General features: G+C 37.7%; 1 protein-coding gene across 1 annotated transcript; it reads right to left on the bottom strand.

The window, feature by feature from the left end:
* Positions 1–14,630: 14,630 nt before the first annotated feature.
* LOC122315985 (60S ribosomal protein L38) lies at positions 14,631–23,257 on the bottom strand. Its single transcript, XM_043132375.1, has 3 exons — positions 23,094–23,257; positions 15,647–15,830; positions 14,631–14,933 (listed from the first exon to the last, which is right to left on the bottom strand). Exons 1-3 carry the CDS (start codon positions 23,094–23,096, stop codon positions 14,911–14,913), a joined length of 210 nt encoding a protein of 69 aa, XP_042988309.1. The 5' UTR covers positions 23,097–23,257; the 3' UTR covers positions 14,631–14,910.
* Positions 23,258–25,494: the final 2,237 nt, after the last annotated feature.

Below are 25,494 nucleotides of genomic sequence, written 5' to 3'. Positions count from 1 at the left end.
GTCCCTCTTATTTTTCTAATGTCCAATTAAGTTGTTGGGCCTGAGGATCGGAGGTGGGCCGAGGTTTTCCCAACTTTAGTTTAATTTGCTCCCCTTAGACCATCGTAGGATTGCAATGAAAACCGCAAACTGCCTTTGTAGTTTGTACCCTCTTTTTATTCGCGAGTTACTCTATTGAATTTTGTTATATATAAATACAGTTATATACTAATCTGTATATTAATATTAATTTATTTATATTTAAAATTTAAATTAACACTGTTTTTAATAAAATTAACTTTTTGACCAATCACATCACATTGGTGCACAGATTAGTATACAATTATACTTGCAACTATATTTTTCCTACTTTATTTATATATAATAGATAAATTTGTTAACTTTATCTACTAATTTTGGCAAACAAATTTTGACTTTTTAATAATATCCTTATAAATTATATATATATGTATATATACATATTCAATGATTAATTCATAAGGATTGAAGTATCCTATTTAGTATTAGAAACTTGATTTTCTCTAATCATTTTAAATATTTAAAATAATTCTCAATATAAAAATATAGAAATAATACTATAAAAATGATAAGGAAAAAATTCAAGGTCGATCAGGTATAAAACTCATTTTCACACCAACCAATAACTATTGGCCACGTAGAAGGTGCAGCCTCCAAACCTACATCCAACCCTTCAAAATCCTTCATCTCCCCTTCCATTCGCAGTCCCCTTTATGAAGAGTTCTCCCCTTCAATTTGCAGCCCTAGCCACCTTTCTGAGCTTTCTCCCCTTCTCAACCCCCTTTTGTTCGTCATTGAACACGATTTCAACAAGATCAATTCATCTCACGCAACTAATTTTCCCACCCCCTCCCACTCGTGCAGTGCCTTTTCCCCATCTCCTCCCTTCCTCGCAGCTATTTCACCAGCCCCTCCCTCTCGCGATGCTGATTTCACCAGCCCCTACCTCTAGCACAATCTTCTCCTTGAGTGGATAAGTTTTCAATTTATGCATTTCACATGCCAGTTTCTGTTGGATTTTAGGGTTTGATTTATGAAGAAATAACATCTAATGCCTAAAATAAAAGAAACTAACTAGGAAATAAACTATGAATTAAACTAGGAAATAACAAAACATATTAAAAATAAATAAATTCCTAAATAAAAAGATCATGGCTGGCCAATACCATGAATGGCGCATCCAACCCTATTTTTTAAGAACTTGTCATCTTGTTATGAAACTCTTCTAGTTGCTCTTGTCTTAGATGCCCATCCTCTCCTAGCCTCGGCACGCCTAGTCTTCCTAGTGGCATTACGAATGACTTGTCTTGCATCTCCATTGCAGTGACTGAGACGCTGGAACATGCAACATAAGGCTACACATCCCTCGTTCATGATAAATAATATGCAATGCTTCTAGATATTCTAGCAATATGCAATAAACGTTCAATGGAAATAATAAAAAGGTAAAGAGAATCTAAGCAATGTCGTAGGCAATTTCAAAGTACATGGTACAAAAAAAAAAACTTCTACCCCAACCTTGTCCCATCATTGACATTGATAAATAAATGGAGTTTTCAAAATATACCAGTTTGGTTCCTAAACTCATCTCATTTAATCATTACAATTTTATCAAATTTCAATACAAAATATAATAAACAATTCAAGTTTTTCAAATTCTAAAATATTAATAATATTATTAAAAAAAATATTTTAACAATATTTTATTCAACTTTTAAGTTTCATATCAAATTAACTCAATTTAGCTCAACATCTAAACGCAGCTAAGAGTTTGCATTTTTCAAAATACTGGACCAAAATATTCCTTGTCATATAACAAGTTCAAAAAGCATTTCTCCCCTTATAGGAAAAGGGTCCCAACACTGAGCATCTATTTTTTCTCCTTATATATATATATAGTGTTTTATCCTTCACCCGCTTCTCCACAGCCTAGTCCTTATCTCTATTATTGAGGCATCGAAACTCCTCAATGAACTGGAAGATCTTAGAAATCTTTTGATCTATAGCCTCCAGGTGCTCAAAAATAGTGAGCGCTCGCCTAATGATGCCTATCTTAGGCACGATCCTCCCTAGAGGAGGGGGTGCCATTCTCTTCCTCTTGGTCATCGGCGTCATCTTCTATCCCTGTAACAACTTCTACCATCCCAGGGGAGAAATGATAGTGACAAAATTGCAACAGTGAGATTTGATGAAATCTCAATAAGTAATTACACAGCATACCATAGTTAATACAAGCATACAAGAAGTATATCATGTAATGCATACATGGACATGTATATAACTCATAACTGAAACTGAATTGAGACTCATGCATTAATCATTCTTAAAACTTGTAATAGAGACTTAACATTTTTGGAAAATATACTTTCATCATCATTCATATATTAGTTAATCACGTGATCTGGAACATATCATATCATATCGCATTATTTACATCATGTGATCCATATCATATCATGTAAGCACATGGCCTTTTTCTTATAACACATGTGGATATATCAGGGCTTCCTTATGCACCACGTGTTCCTGCTAGTTACTGCACCATTCCCGGTCCATGCATCATGATGACTATGTCTTAACATAACTTAACTTATTAACTTGAAAATACTATGTCAGGTTACATGTCTTGTGTACCCACTAGCATTAGGCACTACCTCACTTCGGCATTCTTTTAAAAGAATCCATCCGAGGCACGTTGATGGTTCTTTATCAACTTAGGGGTTACCATTCCATTCTTAATCACTCCAGAGTAGACAAAAGAATTCTACTAGGACATTCCCCTGCCCTAATATTTGTGGTCGTGATAAAACTTTTTAAAACATTACTTTATTACAAAAAAAAACTCTTTTCGTTTTTGAAAACATTTCTCTTTGAAATCACTCTTCCCAAATGCTTGTAACATGAGACTTAAGACATGTGTACTAATACTTGACATATGCCATATGAGATACCATGAATGAAATAACCAAGCATAACATTTTTAATTCATAGCATAAAAACATAGAACTCATAAGATATTGAAACACAAATATAGAATTAGGTAAAGTAGCCTTGGCCGAAACATACATGCACAAGAACATGGAAAATCATCACTTAAACATAATCCAAACTTTATCTAAGATGCTTAGAAATTATGGCATAGTAAAACAAGACATGAAATCATGATATTTGAACAAGATCTGAGTCGCTCAAAATAGGATAAAACCGAATCATCAGAAATTTTAAAACATCAACATCATTTTCCTTAAAATCGAAACATGTAAGGAATCTTATCACAACTTTTCATCATAAACTGATCCACATTAGCCATTCAATAATCATATTATAAGTTCATGTAAGAGTATTCAATTAAGCAAACAAGAATAGCAACCAAAGTAATATAAACAAACCAAAAATTTACACAAAAGTATACATGCATTAACAAGAAGTAAGTTGATTGTATACTTACAAAAATTCACGGATATTAACAAATAGCAAGTTGTAAATCGAAGTGTAACTAGTTAGAATGATGGTTATAAAAATCCTAATCCATGAGGTTAAAGTGTGTGTGTGATTGCTAAAGCTACCACTCGAGTTTAAACACCAATAGGTCAATCGGTTTCTAGGGTTTTGAGTCAAGAAGTCTCTCATTTTCTTATGTTCTTTTCCATAACTTAAAATAAGGTGAAAAAATAAGTAGTTGGTCGAATACATGAAGGATTTGGACTCCTTATTATTTAGCTTATACCAAACCCTATGAAACCCTAGTTGGTTCCTTGAGAATAAGTGTGAGATTGTGAGTGTTTGGTCAAAACTGAAAGTATTTAGAGATTCTCATCTCCACGAGTTGATAATGTGTCATGTGTGGGTGTGTGCATGAATCAAGAAAGCAAATCACACCGTGCTTCTTCCTTGCTAAGCCAAAATCTCTTCTTGAACGTTGTTTTCCTTTGTTTGATTGGAAAGAAAGTGTGAGAAATCATTTGAGTGCTTATGTAAGAGAGAATGAAGAATGTGAGAACATGAGAGGTCCGAATAAAAAAACAGAAAAAAAAAAAAAAAAAACCTTGGCTGTGTAGCTCTCTCCCCTTTATATAGAACTTCCCCACAATCTTTATTGGTCACTTGAAACCTAATGCATGAAGGACAAATGACATTGCCCTTCTTCCTTCCCCTTTGTCGTCCATGTCCCTTTAGTTTTATTATGAGATTGTCTTGGAAAATACCAAAGCTTGAGATGACGTGTGGGGTTCCTCCCCTCTTGGCCGAATGTCTCAAATGCCCCTCTCAAAAGTGTCTAAGTGCAATGTACTTTAGGGAAACTAAGTAAAATTATTCACTAGTCTCTTCTTCTTCTCAAAATAAGATGTTACATGGATGTCACATGGCTTAGGCGTATGGAGGCTTCTAGATGCTGCCCTTCTCTCTCTATTTTCCCCATGGAGATCTTTCCTCTTCCATGCACATTTCCTAGGTAACCTTCCACTTCCCAAAGCTACTTGACAAGTGGCATGTGAGTGTGTGCTTTGAGTGTAGTGGCCGAAACTTTAGGGTTAAAATGGTCTTTTGTGCAAATGTCCTTTTATCTCTTCTTCTAGAAACTCCTTGCACGGTTGACACTTGGCAAAAATCTAAGAAACTAAAAATTCCTTCTTGTCTTTTGGCTTTCCCCCACAAACCTTTCTTGGAAATCCTTTTGGTCTTCCCTATGCATACCTCTCTTGGAAATTGAAAAAGTGTCCATCTAGAATATGCTAGGCATGTGGGATGGCTTGGTCGTGGTTTTCCTTATGTGTTAGAGGAAAATATGAAAATAATATAGTGAATTGATATGTTCAAGAAGATCAATCTCCTGGATTTTCTGTTGGCTGGAAATCAAATGATTTTCATTGATGTTTTCAATAACATTATAAACGATTGACTCAATTAACTGGCAAAATAATTGCCTAATTACAAGGAATTGAAAATAACTACTTACTGACACATGAATGCCTAAATATAGGAAAATTAACAGCTGAAATTAAAGACATAAAAACCACTAAGGACACAACGTCACTAATGTGACGCCCCCAAATTCCGTTTGGGATTGGACGGACATTTGAAGCGTCGAGACATGCAACACAAGATTACTTGCCCCCGTTCATGACATATAAGATGCAATGTTCCTAACATGCATATAACATTATGCAATATTCGCAGCGGATAATTTTTTTTTCTTTAGTAATACTATACACCAAATTGAAAATATCCCAAATGCTTAAAACACACTTCATACATAAAGACCTATTGAACAGATCACAACACTAGTCTAAAATGGTTATGATCCAAAAAGTACTAGAGATGTAACTCCATTGTACAAGTAGTAATTTACGTTAACTACTATATTAACATTGACGTCGCACCGTCGCTTAGTCAACTGTGTCTAGTTGATCAGCTCCTGATTCTCCTTCAGGTCTTGTAACAAGATCTACCATTCGGGGGGAATGGTAGTTGGGACTACCAAAGTGAGATTTGATTACAAATCTCAGTAAGTTAACAAAAACTTCCACACAAGCTAATGATGCATGGATGATAGTAAAAGTATAAATGCATAATCAAATTCATAAGTAATTAAAGCATAACTTGGCGTACAACATAGCATAATTGACATAACTTAAATTGAAACATGAACTGAACTTGACTTGACATGAACTTGATCTGAAACTTGACTTAACATGAAAAATACATACTCCACAGTTGTTGTGGTCCCATGTATTCTACGTGTAAATACATACTCCACAGTTGTTGTGGCCCCATGTATTCTATGTGTAAATACATACTCCACAGTTATTGTGGCCCCATGTATTCTACGTGTAAATACATACTCCACAGTTGTTGTGGCCCCATGTATTCTACACAAACTTGACATAACATGAAAAATACATACTCTACAGTTGTTGTGGCCCTATGTATTCTACATGTAAATACATACTCCACAGTTGTTGTGACCCCATATATTCTACGAAAACTTATTCTTTAACTACTTAAATACATACTCCACAGTTGTTGTGGCCCCATGTATTTTACGTGTCACAATTGCTGTATCTCACGTAGTGTATGCGTCACAATTGCTGTGACCCCATACATAAGAAATCAAGATAAAACGTGACTGGAATACGAAATGACTGAAGCCCTGACGTAACATAACGTGACTTGAACATAACTTGAAATACATGACTAACTTGAGATAGAAACATTTCGTAACATGGTATAACATATAATAGACAACATATTTAACATGACATACTTGCAACAGTAAATATTGCATGACTTGACATACATGTAATAGATGGTATACTTAGCATGACGTACTTGTAAGGTACAGTAATACATGACAGAATATATTATGTAACAGATAAAAATTGATGACAGAATAAATTCTGTATAATAGACAATTACGTGATAACTTGGAATGGCATGACATATATGATAACACATATACATACACTGTAGTTCCTTTACTTAGCACACATACACAGTAGACTGCTAATAAGTTAAAAGCTAACTTACCTCGATCTCCGCGTTTCTTATAAAACTTCAAGTGCGATCACGAGGAACTGTAATTAGTGATTTTAAAAGTTAGAACTAAATCATTAATAATTTGAAATATGGAAAATACTAACTTAAAGAGTAAAGTTTTCATTTTACTCTCTACATGTGGGAAAATGACCGTTTTACCCATAACTTAAGGATTTTGCATACTAACTCCAAAAGTTTCCAAAATTTACATTTCTCATATAAATTTTGTCCTAAACTTAAATATCAACTCAGAAAAATTTAAAACAAAACACAACTATGGAAAACACATTATGGCCGAAATATCCATAGGCCATTTCCCTTGATTTTTTTGTTGCAATTCCTTCCAACTTCAAAACTCATGCCTAAACCCAAATTTTGCAACAAACATCTTCCAATCCTAAGTTCAAAACCATACTTAAAACATCCATTTAGAAAAAGCTAATAATCAACACCAAACTTTTTTGTAAAAAGATCCAAGCACTTGAATCACAAGTTTTGACTTAGATCAAAACATCTCCAAGAATTTCAAAAATCAAATTTTACTTTTAACATATTCATAATATCATCATAACATCAACCATGTTTTAAATCATCAAACTAAAGTCACCAAAATCACAAAATAACATTTGGAGTTTTTGGTTTTACACTTAGTCCAAAAACAGAAACTTTTTCCTCAACTAGTTTTGATAAATCTCTTGATCTATGACTTATAAATATATGATCTTCAAACAAAACCATCACATGGTTTAAAAAGATGTCCTAAAACATATATAAGCTTCTAATTCACGATCACATGGTTAGAAATTAACCAAAACATAAATTTAGCCAAAAATATCCACACTTTGGCTTATCTGAATATCTCTTTGCATAAAATTTCATATCTTTGAAACTAACATCAAATATCTTCAAAATAATAATATAACATGTATATAAGATGCTTAGGATCCTCCAATAAAATTATCAAAGTCATTGGAATAGGTTTAGACCACCAAAGAGTTAAACTTTCTCAAAACAGAAACTGTTTTTCCTCTTCCAGTTTCTAAGTTTCTAAATCTAAGAAAATCTTTCATCAAAACTTTTAATCATGCAAAAATCCTCAACCAATAATCATATACACATGTTAACAATACTCCATAAAAATTTCGGACCAATATCTATCCATTAGCTTGGTCAAAAACTTCAAACTATAACATATTCTCCAGTTTATCTCCCAAAATGACCTTCTATAGTTTATACAATATTTGACTGACCAAATGATCTTCAAATGGGACAAATAAGATATCCACGTAAACTAGACTAAAAAAGAAACAACTTATATGAAGGAGACTTTATGATAAAATACTTACAAAAGTTTCGAAATGGGTGTGCAAAAGACCTCCTAAAAGCTGTCCGAGAGAGAGTGTTTGATATTCTTTCAATGGAAAGTGTAAATGAAGATAATTTCATGGGGAGGGGTGGCTGGAGATACTTATAGATGAGATATGGAAGAGATGGGGCTGGAGTGAGAGTTAAGTATAGGACTCTCTTACTCGAAGTGAGAGTTAAGTGTAGGACTCTCTTACCCGGAGTGAGAGTAGAGTGTAGGACTCTCTTACCTAATAATATCTACAAAAATCAACTCAAGATATTTTTACCCAATAATATCCACGAAATTAGCTTAAAATATTTTTATCCAATAATATCTACAGTTTTGAACAGACGTTTCGTCCGAAAATATGAAAAAGTGTTATTGTGCCATAAGACCTTAAATAACCCTCCGAGTCTAATGGCACAAACCATAATACATTTTGATACTTCTAACTATCTCCAATAATAAAAAATACACTTCGGATACCATAGTAAATAATAACACTATGTAGTTAGACTAAAACCTATACGATTAATGGATTCATGAAAACTTATGGGGTCTTCACGAGCTTCCTAAAGCTAATAGAAATTTCACAATTAAATTTCTAATGGGCTGTTACAACTAATTATATGTTTACTAACAACTCAGATAACAGCTTTTATTTGCAATCTTGACTAATTCAGCAATTTGAAATAAACGGACATAACTCTTAAGGCTGTGGGCCTGATGGCCACAAGTTCTCAAGTCTCATAGGCCTAATTACTAGCTTGGCCCGTAACATTCCCCTCCCCTTGGGCAACCTTGTCCACAAGGTCAAGAAAGTCTTTTTGCAGCTTGTAATAATCTATCCAAGAGGCATCCTCAGGTGTGAGACCCTTCTAGAAAACAAGAACCTTGATGCCCACTTTGATGTTTCTTCACACCATTTGCCGTTGAAAAATCTTTTCCGACTCAGGTTTAAAGGCACCATCAGCAGCTGTTGGCGGCAACTAGGTGGAGTGGAGATTGCGCTGACCCAATTTTAGCTTAAGCTAGACACATGGAAAGTGGGATGAAGCCTAGAGTCACCGGGAAGCTCCAGATGGTAAGCTACTGTTCCCACTTTCTCAAAAATTTTATAGGGACCATAGAAAGAGAAGATCATTTATGATTGTGCCGATTGAATAGGGATTGTTGTTGATAAGGTTGTAATTGTAGGTAGACAAAATCCCTAATCAGAAAGTTATGATCAGACCTTCACATGTTGGCATATTTCTTCATACGAGCTTGAGCAAAATGAAGATTATGCTGTAACAATTATAGTATCTCATCTAGAGAGAAGCTTTGGGGGGTGGATACCCATAGACGACCTCAAAGGGTGTTAGCTTGGTAGAAGTATGAATGTTGGTGTTGTATCACCATTCAGCCAAAGCCAATCAATTTTTTCAATTCTTTGGTTTTGCACCAGAAAAACTCCTTAGATATTGTTCTACACACTTATTCATGGTCTTAGTTTGGCCATCAAAATGTGGATGATAGGCTGAAGTAAATTGCAAGGTAGTTCCCTATAATTTAAACATTTCCCTCCAAAATAGGCTTGTAAAAGGAGGGTCATGGTCTGTGACTATTGAAGCAGGCATTCCATGTAATTTAAATACATTCTTAAGAAAATAATAGCTATTTTCGAAGCCGTATATGGATGAGACAAGGAAATAAAATGTGCATACTTTGAGATGTGATCCACAACTACCATAATAATACTACACCCATGAGAAAGGGGTAGGTCTTCCATAAAATCCATAGAAATATCCGTCCATACCTTAGTAGGATTTGGAAGAGGGTGAAGGAGTCCTGGTGTAGAAATATTTTCAGATTTATTCCGTTGACAGTTCTCACACTCCATAATGAAAGTACGTATGTCCTGACGCATTCATTTCCAGTAAAACTCATATTTCAATATATGGTAGGTTTTGTGGAATCCAAGGTGACCTCCCAAAGGACTGGATTGCATGAGTTCCATAAGCATATCCTAGATAGGAGATTTGGTAGGAACAAAAATTTTGTTTTTGTAAAAAATTAGGCCATACCTCATGGAATAAATTGAACTATCGAGTTACCCCTTACGAAACTGATCTTGCAATTTAATTAGTTCAAGAAAATTGGCATATTCAGAACGTAAAGTAGATAACCAAGAAGCCAATGGTAGTGTAAGAGCCAAGAGTTGTCCCATATCTTTCCTGGATAATGCACCGGCAATAAATTTTCTTTGTCTTTCTTGTAATGCACCTCAAAATCATATTCCAAAAGTTTGGTGAGCCATTATTGTTGCGTGGGAGTACCCACACGATGATCCAACAAATATTTGAGACTTTGTTGGTCAATTTGGAGCACAAACTTCTATCCCAAGACATAGGGTCACCATGTTTTAATTGCCAAAACCAATGAGAGCAACTCATTTTCATAAGTGGAAAGGGTGAGAGCCTTTCTTTTCAAATCTTGACTCATAAAAGCAATGGGTTTGCCTTGCTGTAAGAGAACTGCTCCAATGCCATAATATGATGCATCACAATGAATTGTAAAAGGTTTAGAAAAATCAGGAAGTGCTAAAACAAGAGGTGATGTTACAACCTTTTTGAGGTCCTAAAATGAGAGTTTGGCTTCGTTAGACTAAGTGAAATTGTTCTTACGAAGTAAGGCTATTAAGGGGGCTGCAATGATGCTATAATTTTTAATGAATTTCTGGTAGTATCCTGTAAGGCCTAGGAACCTGTAGAGTGACTTTAAGGTAGTAGGAAAAGGCCAATTGAGCATAGACTCTATCTTGGAGTGATCTGCTTGCACACCTTCTTTAGGAATGAGATGACCAAGATAATTAATTTCATGACAACCAAAACTACACTTTTAGCATAGAGTTGATTTTGCTGCAAGGTTTCTAGCACAAGTTTTAAGTGATGGATATGTTCATCCATAGTTTTACTATAGACTAATATATCATGAAAAAAAAAACAAAAAGAAATTTACAGAGAAAATGGCGAAAAATTTCATTCATTAAACTTTGGAAGGTAGTGAGCGTGTTAGTTAAGCTGAAAAGCATAACTAGGAATTCAGAATGGCCATCATGGGTTCAGAAAGCAGTTTTTGGGATATTACTAAGAAAAATCCGTATTTGATGGTAACCCGAATGAAGGTCAAGTTTGGAAAAAATTGTGGTCCCATGTAATTCATCAAGGAGTTCATCAACAATTGGAATTGGAAATTTTGCCTTAATAGTCTCCTTATTTAAGGCCCTATAATCAACACAATCTCTAACTTCCATCTTGCTTATGTACCAATAAAACGGGGTAAAAAAATGGGCTTTGACTAGGATGGATAATTTTGGTATGGAGCATTTCAATGATTAATTTTTCAATATCAGTTTTTTGGAAATAAGGATAGCGATAGGGCCTAGTGAAAACTGGTTTGGTCCCCTCATAAAGGTTAATATGATGATCATGAGTTCAGGTTGGTGGTAAACCTGTAGGAGTCTGAAAAACAATGTGGAAAGTGTCTAAGAGAGGCTGGATATTGGGGTGAGTTGGAGTAGGAGATGTGGGAAAATTAGGACCATCAATTAAGTGTAACACCATACCTCGTTTATCCATTTTAGCCACCTTCCCAAAGTCATTACCTCCTACCAGTGAGATTGCAAAAGGGTTAAGACCGTGGAGAGCTACCTTGCCGCCCTTGTAAGTGAATGTCATTGATAGCTTTAAAAAATCCCATAAAATAGGCCCAAGAGTTTTCAGCTATTGAACACCTAAGACCACATCACAACCACCCAAGATGAGGACAAAAAATTATGTGCAAAAGGTAATACCTTGCATTTGAAAATCTTCAGATTTAGTAAGTCTTTCGCTGTGGACATCTTCGCCATTTGCCACTTTTACTGTCAATCCCGGTGTATGGCATAGAGGTAATTGTGCCTTGGTGATGATGGATGGATCCATAAAATTGTGGGTACTCCCAGTGTTGATCAATACTACGATTTGTATGCCACAAATAAAACCAATAAGTCACATTGTCCTGGGGTTCAAAGAACTAACAAGAGCATGAATGGATATTGCTAGTGTAGGATCTTTGGCCTCGGGCTCCAAGTTAGGGAACTTGACCCTTTTGCCTCAAGAAGCAAGGAGGTAGACTTAACCTCATTATCCTCGTTTGAATCTTTACACTCCATAATGAAAAGCTTTGCTGATTTACATTGGTGACCAGGGCCCCACTTGTCATCACAGTTATAACACAAGCCTTTATCTTGTCGTCCCTTCATTTGGACTAGAGATAAACGTTGAATAGGAACCGACGTCTTGGGTTGTGGCCTTGGAAGAGCTAATGGAGGCTTAGAAAAACCTGTTGGATTGCGAACAATATGCTTGAGTGCTACCACATTTTTTTCTTGCAATTTAGCGATGCCAAAAGCATTCAATAAGGAAGTGGGGTTCATCATGCGAACCATGTCGCGAATATTGTCACGTAATCCACCTAAGAAATAGTTGAGTCTGTAAGACTCAGCTAATCCATGGAGTTGATTAGAAAGATGCTCAAATTCAAACTTGTAGGCTTCCACCGTTGATGTTTATCTCAGCTTTGTGAGGACTTCCATAGCATCATCGCAAACTGATAGCCCAAAACAAGTGCACAAGGCATGTTCAAACACCACCCAGTTAGTGAATTCGCCTGCTGTTTCCATCTCTTGGAACCACGTTAAGGCCTTACCTTCCATATAGATGGAAGCTAATAAGACACGATGTTTTGGATGTAGCTGGTGATATTTAAAAAATTGATTAGCTCGATACAACCACCAGTTAGGGTCAGTTCCATCAAAAGTAGGAAACTCCAAGTGAATAGTTTTAGTTTGTATGTCACTGGTATCCTCAAAAAGAGGATTCATGGTGTGTGAGACCTGCGAGTCCATAGGTTCTTCCACAATTTTTTTGCCTTCATGTTTCATCAATATTTCCAAATTAGAAGCGACCACTCTCATTTGTGTTGCTAATCCTTCAACGATGTGCTGTAGGTATGCTTGCTTTTTCTCCTGCATGTCTTGAGCTTGCTTCAAAGTGATCAAAGAGTCAACCAACTTGGAGTAGTGTGTGCTTACATTACCCTCAGCCATGGATGCATCGGCTCTTGATACCAATGTTAGAGGAAAATGTGAAAATAATATAGTGAACTGATCTGTTCAAGAAGATCAATCTCCTGGATTTTCTGTTGGCTAGAAATCAGATGATTTTCATTGATGCTTTCAATAACATTTATGGCAAAATAATTGCCTAATTACAAGGAATTGAAAATAACTACTTTTTGGCTCATGAAATCCGAAATATAGGAAAATTAACAATTGAAATTAAAGATACAAAAACCACTAAGGACACGATGCCACTAGTTATCTGTTTACTAACAACTCAGATAACAGCTTTTATTTGCAATCTTGACTAATTCAACAATTTGAAATAAACGGACATAGCTCTTAAGCCTAATGGCCACAAGTCCTCAAGTATCGTAGGCCTAATTACTAGCTTGGCCCATAACACTATGCATCTCATCATTTTATTCTTTTAGAAGCATCCTTACATGAGTGACAAATGGCGATACTACTAGGATTAGGTGTGCAGGTATTCCCTTAGGCTTTCCTAACACTCTTCTCTCCCCCTTGGCCCATTATCAACACTAGATACCATTAAGGTTTAAATGTTGGGCTAAAATCCAAGTGGGCTTGAGTTTTCCCTTATGGCTGAATTACTCTAAGTCAGCGTTTGGTTACTAGGATGAGTTTAACTCAACCCAACTCATCTTATCTAATCATTACAATTTTTCTAACTTCCAATACAAAATATAATAAACAATTCAACTTTTTCAAATTTTGAAATAATAATAATATTAAAAAATAATATTCTAATAATATTTTATTTAACTTTTAACTCGTCTCAACTTATTATCCAAACCAGGTCTTAAGAGTTCATGGAGCTAAAATCCATAATTAAACTTATAAAACCTCTTATTCCTTTAAATCCCTAGGGCCCTCTATCACTAAGGCAAGAAAATATTTCATGCCCATGCTTTATCATATTGGGTCATCACAGCATGCATAAGAATAGCAGCTAGGGCAAAAATTTTGTAAAATTAGGGTATGCATAAGGTTAGTACCGATTTGCAGGAGGTAATCTATCAATGTTCCTGCCAACTCGGGCTGAGGTTTTTTGTTTTGTTGGACCCTGCTAGCAGGCTGCCTCGCGTTTACCGTTAGAAATACATACCGCTAGCACAAAATTTGTTGTTGTAGTTGTTGTTGCTTTTTTTTTTTTTAAATAATTTTTTAATAATCTTAATTATTAAGAAAAAAATATTCAATTTCCCTAATAATCACTTCTTCAATTATTAAATAAAAAAATAAAAATAAAATGCATGAACATTCAGATTGAGGGAGCAAAACCATGGGTTCATTTGGCATTTTCCTTTATTTTTACCGTTAATTTGGTACGTTTGACCCTCTCTTACCACTTGCCATCGCAGGCTGATTTTCATGATCACCACCCTGCCGGCCAGAATAATATAAATAATTTATTATATTCAATTTTTGAAAAAATTTAAAACTAGTCTAAAAACAGAATTCTGAAAAGGATGGGAATAGTGAAAAGGATACTATAGAAAATAAATATTAAATTCTATTGCCAAAAAAACGAAAAACATACAAAACAGGGAGGAAACATACTTGCGAAACCCCAATTTTCCTGTTATTATACAGTATGAAGAATACATGATAATACAAAAATTGGGCTCTTACAATTGATGTCACTCATTAAATTAAATACCAAACGCTAAGTCCAGTCTACAAATCATGCACAAAGAAAATTAAAGGTTTCTGTTACCTAAAGGCTTCAGTAGTGACATCAAGGTGCAACAATTCATAGCCAAAAAAAACTAAAGCCATAAAATATCTCAACTTCTCATGGCACTCGCATAAGAACTCTCGGAAGTCCTGCCTCCCATCTTTACAGGTCCTGAACACTCAAACCTGAAAATATAAAACAGTGACATGATTTTATTTTTTTTAAATGTCAGAACCACCCCACAGCAGAGCCCTTCCCCATGGAACCCAAACCCCAGTGGAGACTAGCACAGCAACCCACCGCCATGACCTCCCACTTAAATCACAATTATATCCCAGAGGGAATCAAATCTGTAACATGGGACTCATGCACAAGTTCGCCTTTACCAAATGGGCTACCCACGGGTGGGTAAAACAGTGATGTGAATTTTCAAATGCGAGCCATAAAATAAAAAGAAGCAAGCACACTATCTACACCAAAGAGAAAAAATTTTGAAACGTACATGTTAGCCACATTGCTCCATAATTACCACATTCACATCTAACTATAATGTTGATGTCAGCCACTCTTTGAGTTTTTAGTCTAAAGTTTCCAAGGTTTCTGGCTTTTTTTCTTCCTCAAACTAGGAAACTTGAGGCCATTTTTTTTTTCTCAAAATTATCAGAAGAAAAGGCAAGACTAAATAATAAAGTAGATGAAAAGTTTTAAGAAGTGTTGAGAAAATTAGGTGAAAAGTAATAATAAAGTAATGAATAGTAGTGGAGTATTCTAATAATCCCTCAAGTACTCACGGTACCCAAATGTGGTCGCACCTGTGCATGTCTGACCCTTCTCACCAAAATAAACCAAGCTAACAAAAATTAACCAAGAAAGTTGGTATTTGAATAAAAAGTGATACCTGGAGGAAGGGACTGCTTCAACTTGTCAGCCTTCTCTGTGTCAAACACACAAAGTGTGTAAAGGTACTTGGAGCAGCGAACTTTAAACTTCACCACATCCTTGCTTCTCTTGATCTTAACAGACCGTGCATCCTTCCTTCTTGCAGTCAGCAGGAAATCCTTGATCTCGTGTATTTGCTTCGGCTGTCCAGAGTAGGCAAACACTTGGTAAATCACCGTAAATGAATAAGTCTCGGCACCAACAAAACATGCGTCAACTTGCAGCAGGAAGCGTATGATATAACCAAATATTTACGGGAGAAAAAAGGCATATCATGGGTATACAAGACGGGCAAATAGTTTGCTACTGCATCAAAAGATCAAATAAAGAATCTGCTGATTCAACCAATTAAAATGACATTAATAGCATCTCATATTGCTATAACCTTAATTTACTTATTTCTCCAAAATAACCACAACCCATATTTCATAATGCATTCTGGTTAATAGCTGCACTATTGTTAACATGTAGGGCCGAGGGCAAAAGATACAAGCATGAAAAGCACTACAGCACCTGTACAGAATGCTCAGTTGATTTACCAGACTCGTAACTCTATTGACCATCAGATAAGAGGTTGAAACCTGACTTGGGTCCAGTAACACTAAGTATCATTTATATAACCAAGCAGTACATTCTCTAGGTTTAGCACCACCACCATACACATGCCAAACAAACACATTAAAAACAAATATATATGTATAATAATAAAAAGGGATTAACCATGATTTGAACAGATACCCACTATTTGATTCTGGAAATAGTGAAAAGGACTAAAATCAAAGTAGAAACAACCACAATCCCTTATCTGCTGTGTTTATCTCCTGGGACTAGAGGGAAGCTCTACCACTAAAGCACATGCAAACAAAAAACACATCAAAACAGCTAGGAAATAAAAGACCAGCCCGGGCGGGGTTTTTTTTTTTTTTTTTTTTGGGTTTTGTTGTTGTTTGGTTTTTTTTTTTTTTTTTGGGGGGGGGGGGGGGGGGGGGGGCTCTGTGAGTAGGATTTAATAGATTATATAGAAGTTAGTGGGAACAAGTTGAGAATATTTTAATAGAGCTTTAATAGATTTTTAATAGTGGGTGCAATAAATAATTCTAAAAAATTGTTTCTTTAATTAAGAAAAAAAGAGCCACCTATCAGGCAGCCCATCACGGTGACCAAAAAACTCTCGTCACCATGGGCCAACCTGGATAGAGAGCCTCTGCAGTGGCCACTCTGGCCACCACATGGTAGCTGGCTGTTAACGTTTCTTTTTCTTTAACTCTGGCCACCACAATTATCCCTATTGCAATAACCAAGCATACAACTAAAACACCAAAACTCAAAAGCAGGCATTTAACTACTTAAGCTGTGTTCAAACTGAAGGATAAGGTACCACTTAAAAGTTCTCCTTCAAGAAAAAACAACATATACAAAACAACTAAGACTAAAAAAGTATAAATGTAGCTGTATATGTTTTGACCATAGGTCAAAACAAGCCCTGCTAACAGGACTCTATGTCCCTGTGATAATACAAATAAATAAAACGATAGATTCCAAGAATACTAAACATGTAAAATCGTCATTTAATTATGTAGAAAATCAAATAACTGAGTACTTAATCTTATTCTGATTTCCAGAATAGTTTTTTTTTTTGATAAGTAATCAAAAGTGTATTAATCAAAAACAGGCCTAGCCCAGTATGTACATGAAACCGCCCCTTTAGATGGGAACAAGAGAGAGAAGAAAATCATGGCCCATTTACAAAGCGTACTAAAGAAAAAAGCCAGCAGCTCCTCTCGTGTTCGCTCCATGTCTTCAAAAGTCCTAGCGTTCCTCTCCTGCCATAAAGACCACATGATGCAAATAGGTATCATCCTCCAGACCGCTGAAATCTGAGGCTGGCCTCCTATATTGGGCCAGCAAGCCAAAGTTGCCGCCACTGTCCCCGGCATAACCCAGCCCATCCCAACTCTCTGTTTAGCACCTCATCCCACAAAACCCTTGCAATCTTGCAATGAAGTAAAAGATGATCTACAGACTCACCCCCTTCCTTGCACATACCGCACCAATCTACCACAATAACCCTTCTTTTTCTCAAATTATCAGTTGTGAGGATCTTACCCAATGCCGCCGTCCATACAAAGAAGGCCGCCTTAAGAGGCGCCTTGTGTTTCCATATCCTCCTCCAAGGGATCTGACATTGGGTATTCCGCTCAAGAGCTACATAGAAGGAGCGAACTGAGAACTTGCTTTTCTTGTGCGGGATCCACCACAACCGATCCTCATGGTGATTACTCGGCTTCACGGAGTAAAGGAGACTGTAAAAAGCCACAAAGTGATTCACCTCCCAATCTTGTGCCGCCCTGATGAAGTTTATGTTCCAATGAAGATGTCCTCCCGCTACATCCATTACCTCCGCCACTGAAGCCTCTTTAAGGCTGGCAATTTGGTAAAGGGAGGGAAACAACTCCTGTAACGACACATCACCACACCAAGTATCTTCCCAGAATTTGATCCGGGTACCATTCCCCATCTGAATGCGGGAATGCCGAAGGAAGACCATCCAGCCTTTCCTGATATGTTTCCACAGCCCTACTCCATCAGCTCCTCTAACTTCCTTCGTACACCATCCACCCCATATATCTCCATATTTGCACCCAATCACCCCTCGCCACAAGGCATCCGGTTCCCGACTATATCTCCACAACCATTTACCCAAAAGTGTCTGATTGAAAACCTTCACATTTTTTATACCCAGACCACCCTTGGAGAAAGGGCGACACACTGTTCCCCACTTGACCAAATGGTACTTGAACTCCTCCCCCAAACCGCCCCACAGAAAGTCTCGTTGTAATTTCTCAATATGGCTTGCTACTCTTGCTGGAATAGGAAAAAGAGATAGGAAGTAGGTAGGCAAATTAGAGAGAGTACTCTTAATCAGAGTGAGCCTTCCCCCTTTCGATAAATACATTCTCTTCCAGCTCGCCAACCGTCTCTCTATTTTCTCAATCACTGGTTCCCACAAGAGGGGCGATCTTGCCCCTATCCCCAATGGCAGACCCAAATATGTCATCGGGAACGAGGCTACTTTACACCCTAGCAATCGAGCCAGCTGTCTTAAATTTAGCACCACTCCAATTGGTACTATCTCGGACTTATCAAAATTCACTTTTAATCCAGACACTGCTTCAAAGCACAGAAGCATTGCCTTCAAAGTCCGCACCTGACTCTGATCTGCATCACAAAGAATAAGGGTATCATCTGCAAAGAGTATATGAGATATGTTAGTAATGCCTCTCGCCTGGGTTCCAACCGAAAAACCGCCCACCAAGCCATTTCGACTTAAAGCCGACATCATCCTGCCCAACCCTTCCATCACAACAACAAACAAAAGTGGCGACAACGGATCACCCTGTCTCAGGCCTCGTGAACTGTGAAAAAAACCAGCTGGACTACCATTTAACAACACAGAGAATTTCGCCGTTGACACACACCAGCGGATCCATGCTCTCCATTTCTCGCCAAAACCACATCTCCCAAGGATATATAGTAGAAAATCCCAATTTACATGATCATAGGCCTTCTCCATATCCAGCTTGCAAATGATTCCATTACCACCATTCTTCATTCTACTATCCACACACTCATTTGCAATAAGAGCCGCATCGAGGATTTGTCTACCTTTAACAAAGGCATTTTGAGGCTTAGAGATAATCTTCCCTACCACCTCACTAAGCCTGTTTGCCAACACTTTAGAAATAATCTTGTAAACACCACTAACCAAGCTGATGGGACGATATGCACTTACCTCATTAGCCCCCACCATCTTCGGGATTAAAGCTATGAAAGTTGTATTTAGGCTTTTTTCGAATTTTCCAGCCTCATGCAGTTCTTGAAAAACCTTCATAATGTCTTCCTTAACCACATCCCAGCAATCTTGAAAAAAACCCATAGAGAACCCATCCGGTCCCGGAGCCTTATCCTTGGCTAATTTTCGCACGACCTCCGACACTTCCTCTTCTTCAAAAGCCCGCTCCATTCGAAAAACATCTCTCTCCCCAATGGAGTCAAAAACCAAGCCATCAGGGAGTGGCCGCCAACTCATCGGTTCAGTAAGAAGTTGCTCGTAGAAGCCAACTATATGGGCCTTAATAGCGTGTTCTTCCCTGCACTCCGTACCATCAATTTTCAGCATCTCAATATTATTGTTTCTCCTATGAGAATTTGCGACCCGGTGGAAAAACTTGGTGCAACGATCTCCTTCCCTAAGCCACAAGGCTCTTGATTTTTGCCGCCATGAAATCTCTTCCATCAGAATAATTCTCTCCAGCTCCTCACCCAACAAAGTCCTCCGCTCAACCTCTACTTGGGTAAGCGATCTAACCTCTTGAATTTGTTCGATTTCCTGAATCTCCCTCATTTTTCTTTCTTTGTTATCCCTTAGATCACCGAAAGAAAGTGTATTCCAGAGCTTCAAATCTCGTTTTAGAGCTTTCAGTTTACCCGCAAGGATAAAACTAGGAGTACCCTGAAAGTGATAGGACACCCACCACTGTCTTACTCGTTCCACAAAGCCTTCCGTCTTCAACCACATGTTCTCGAATTTAAAATATCTCCAGCCATTTCTCACTCCACCACAATCAAGCAAAATAGGCCAATGATCTGAACTAATTCGAGGCAATCGCCTTTGCCAGACATCAGGGAAATGACTTTCCCACTCCGGGGAGATGAGGAAACGGTCAAGACGGGACCACGTTTGGTTGTTGGCCCACGTGGCGGATCCCCCAGCTAACGGTAGGTCTACCAAGTTCAAATCAGAGATGCATTCAGAAAATTCAATCATAACTGATCTCCCCCTTCTATTACCAAAAGATTCACTTGGGAATCTTGTGACATTAAAATCACCCCCAATACACCAAGGTAGATTCCACCAACTATGCAAACCCGCTATCTCCTCCCACAACATTACTCTGTTACTATCCAAATTTGGCCCGTATACACCTGCAAAGGCCCACAAAAAGTTATCTGACACACTCTTAAACGAGCATGCTACTGTGTACCTTCCTATAAACTCCTCCATTTTTTCCACCACTCTCTTATCCCACATGACTACCACTCCACCTGACGCCCCATTAGAGGCCAAAAAAACCCAATCTACATGCACTCCACTCCACAAGCTTCTCACAATTCGCCTATCAATCTGCTTCAGCTTGGTTTCTTGCAGGCAAACAATGTCTACTTTCCACTCCCGAAGTAAGTGCCTTATCCTCAAACGTTTCGTAACCTCATTTAGGCCACGAACATTCCATGATACTATTTTGGGTTTCATTGAGAAAGGGCTGGCCCCTTTCCTTTCAGCCGACTCCTACTCGAACTACCCTCGGTGTTCAAGGACCACATCAACCGCTTAAGCTCTCTTTGTTTTTTCGAAACGGATTTCCGTTGGTGTTGATGCCCTGCTTCAATAGCTGTTAGTAAGGCCATAAATTGTTCCTCATAACCCTCGCATTCAAGTCCCACTACTTTCTGAATCTCCTTCACCTTATCGAACACCCATCCGGAAACTCCTGAATGAACAGGAAATAGTAAATTAAGAGGTGTCGGCTCCACCTCTCTAGTTTCCTCTACCCCTGGAAAAACCATCAAATCTAAGTTCTCTTTCAAAGCCAGTGCATACTCATCATCAGTAGAAACGCCTTCCAACGAACCGTACATATATCCCTCCATTTCCGAGTCTTCCACTCCTTCCCCATCCCTCACATCCACTTCAAGATCCCTCACATCCACCGACGCATGCCTATCTTCTTTTCGGATCTCAGAGCAAGCCCATACAGGCTCCACATAACACATCTGTTCATTCACGTCTGGAACAAGCCCATAAGTTTTCTTGCTCAAAGTCGGCGTTTTCTGGGTCTGAAGAGGTGCATTCGGCCCTCCCTCTCGCTTCGTCGTGCCCTTAGCGTGATCCACCTCCACATTCCGTTCATCCCACACCTGTTCGCCGTCGTCGGAAAGCTCCACCCAAGTCGCCGGCACGTTCTGTTGCTCCTCCGACGTTTCCTTGCTCAAAATCGACTTTTTCTGGATCTGAAGAGGTGCGTTCGGCCCTCCCTCTCGCTTCGTGCCCTTAGCGTGATCCACCTCCCCATTCCGGTTGTCCGACACTTGTTTGCCGTCGTCGGAAAGGTCCACCCAAGTCGCCGGCACGTTCTGTTGCTGCTCCGACGTCTCTTCTTCCGACAACGGCACGGGCAGCGTTACTAGCTGGGCTGAACCCGTAAGTTCAGCAACCCGCGGGTCAACCAGATCGCACGGGCCCAGGCCTTCACACGGGTCCAGGCCTTCACTCTCCAGGCCTTCACCCGGCCCACTCGATGAGGCCCTTACGTTAGATGGGGCCCTTTCCATCGGCTGACCACCCAGTTGGGTTTCATTAGAAACCCGCTGGGCCCTTGCTTGCGGCCCATTTGTTATTAAAGTCCCATTCTTTTTAATCCACATACTGCCTTTTCCATTTCTGCCCCTGTCCTCATACCGGTACCATCTCCTTTCCTTTTTCAGCCCGACATGCCATCGTACTTCCTCCAACTCTTTCTGCAGCTTCCTCACCTGCCCCTGCAACTCCATCAACCTCCTACGAGTCTCCCATGCCTCCTGTCCAGCACGCAACCTACTAGCTTCCAGAATAGTTATCATTGTAATGCTAAATTTACAATATTACTAACCCACAGGATATTTTACATTTTATCTTAGCGCCGATCGACATAGACCGCAAAATGAGGTAAGAATAACTAATTAACCTCTTTTTAATTGGAAAGTTTAAAATTAGGAAAAAAATTAACGAATACTAGAAATTAAAACCAAAAATCAGAACAGCTACCTGATATTAATTTGAAAAAGATCTCCAAGCGTAAACTTGGTTTCTGGAAATTTCCAAAACTAATAAAAAATACTCAAAATTATATAAATGTAGGAAATGAAGGGGAGAGAGAGAGAGAGAGAGAGAGAGAGAGAGAGAGAGAGAGAGAGAGAGAGTTCTGCAAAAAGGTCATTAACCAACCATTTGGCGGCCGAGAAAACTTAAAAATTTGAAAAATAGAATCTCATTTTTCAGGATTAGGGCCCAATAAAGCTTAGCGAGACCGCGGGGAGGGAATGACTCATTAAATTAAAAAATAATAATTCGGATCGAAAAGAATCGCACCCATTTTCTTTCTTTTTCCAAAAACTTAATCAGCAAACAAAAATCCCAACGCAGGGAAACAGCTTATCCAGACTGAAACAAACATAAGAAAAATGACACCTAACGCAATAGTATAAAAAACATCATTTAACTAAATTCAGCAGGCTGTACGAAACATTAACGTCTGGCTTCTAAGAAAATAGAAGAAATTTTACGTAAAATACCGAAAGAGACATACCATTTTTGCCTCGTCTTGCAGGAAAGCTTGTAGGGCTGAAGACCGGAGAGCTCCCAAAGCCAAGAGTGCCGTCGAAAACGGAGTTTGCAGGAGAAAACTGGGACTCTATATGAGTGCGGGTTCATAAACCCTAATCCTAAAACTTTTCCCGTTTTGCCTATTTTGTCCCTCTTATTAAATTGATGTGCATGAGTAGGGTTGCAAACGAACCGAATCGAGTCGAATTCGAACAGTGGGTCAAGAGCTCGTTTAGCATATATATCTACTCGAACTCGACTCGAGCTCGAAAAAGATTGAGAATTTCTGATCGAGCTCGACTCGTCTAGTGAAAATTCTGATCGAACTCGACTCGAACTCGAGTACAAAAAATACTCGAGTTGATACGAGCTCGAGTAGCTCGACTCGAGCTCGATTTAAATCAGACCCACAATTTTTTATTTTTTATTTTTGTTGGCTGAAGTAAAAATGAGATTATTTCTCCTAATGAATTTTAACTAGAATTATGATAATATATAAACAAATTGAGTTCTTAATGGTTATTAGACATAAATCAATGATTCATCACTTACCACAATATAATTAAAACTTACAAATAGGTAAAATAATAATTCCAACATATAAGATATCGTATCACAATAAATTACAATTTAAAATGGTAGATCACTAATTACAATTACAAAATCTAGCAAACTTACAAAAATAATAAATTATAATTTCAAATGATAAATCACTAATTACAGTTACAATTTCCAGCAAATTTACTAAAAGAATAAACTAAGTAGCTTCAAAAGCTTACAAACTTACAAATAATGCCCATTACAAATATAACACAATTCAATGACTTAGTTCTTAGTAGCTTTAGAGCTTGACAAATAATAACTTAGTTCTTAGTAGCTTTAGTAGTTCTTAGTTCTTAGTAGCTCGCTCGACACTGAGCTCGAGCGAACTCAGGCAGAGTTGAACGCTCGACAAGCGCTCGACACTGCGCTCGAGCGAACTCAGGCAGAGTTGAACGCTCGACACGCGCTCGACACTGCGCTCGAGCGAACTCAGGCAAAATGTGTCGGCAGACCTTCGCTTGACACTTCGCTCGAGCCAATGTTCCAGATCTCCCCCCCAACTTCACAACAGCAGAAGCAAATCCAAATGTTTTATCATTATGGAAAAGGTAAAGCTATTTATCAAAGACCAACTTAAGAATCTTAAAACAAAATGGAAATTTGTTAACTTAAGAAAGCAAATCCACAAGAAAGCAAATCCATTCTCAAACCTGTGAAGTATGCAGCTCAGTAGCCTCCACAAGAAAGCTCTACTTCTTCAAAGCCCAACAGCCACCATCAGAAAAGCTCTACCTCTAAGACGATTTGGCTCTTGGCTTTGGCTCCGGTTGATGATGAAAAGAATAAGAAGAAGATCACTCAATCTACAAAAGAAGATGAATCCGCTGCTTCAAAACCCTCTGCTTTTGTTTTCCTTAGATATATTTCACTGGAAATCAGATTAATGAGGAAGAAATATAAAGGGAAAAGAGGAAATCCAAACAGAGCATCCTACGTGTGAGCTTCATCTTAAAACAGAGCACTATCACACAGAGATGTTTGTGTAACTGTGTTAGCTTCAGCCTTCATCTTAAAACAGAGCAGTACCTCTTACCAATCCAAAAGCTACCGAAGAAACAGAGGAACTGGAACTGGAACTGGAACCGTGCTTGCTTGATGAGCTGAGGAACTGGAGTTTGGAACCGTGCAAGTTTGGAACATTTCAAGTCTGTAGATGGCACGCTTTCTCGCTTTGCAGTCTGACTTCTGAGAAGCTCGACGGCTATCCATCTTCTCAAGCCGTAAACGTCCCACCAAGGAGCTGTTGGGGAACAGCGCCGTGCAAATAACCAAAATTCAAAATAAGGGAAATAAACAAACTAAACCCGCTAGGTGCTAAACAGTCTAAAAGGAAAAGGAAAAATATTCTAATATATTTGAAATTGTACTATTTTATTTTTCTATAGAGTCATGAATTATAAACTAAAATGTAATTAAAATTTTTATTTTTGTCAAGTACTTTTTTATTATTTTTAATCACTAAGAAAAAAATTAAAAAATTACAAAATTTCACTACTAGTCACTACTAATAGTGAAATAAATAAAAATGCATATGGCATCAAGAATGCCTAATACATTAAAGTCATTTAAAAAATTACATAATAAAGCTATTAATTTAATATTAAAGTATTCAATTATCCTTAATATAATATTAAATATAGCCAAATAATCAAAATATGATTAGTTAAGAAAGTGTCGCAATTAATTAGAGTTGTTTATTTTTATAAACATTTAATTACAATAATACATTATTATTGTAAAATACTAAAATATGTTACTTATACATAAACTTAAACTAACAA

This window comes from Carya illinoinensis, chromosome 7 (assembly GCF_018687715.1).
Source record: "Carya illinoinensis cultivar Pawnee chromosome 7, C.illinoinensisPawnee_v1, whole genome shotgun sequence".
NCBI lineage: Eukaryota > Viridiplantae > Streptophyta > Magnoliopsida > Fagales > Juglandaceae > Carya > Carya illinoinensis.
The sequence above is the reverse complement of the archived record's forward strand: the minus strand, read 5'-3'. Positions and strand labels throughout refer to the sequence as shown.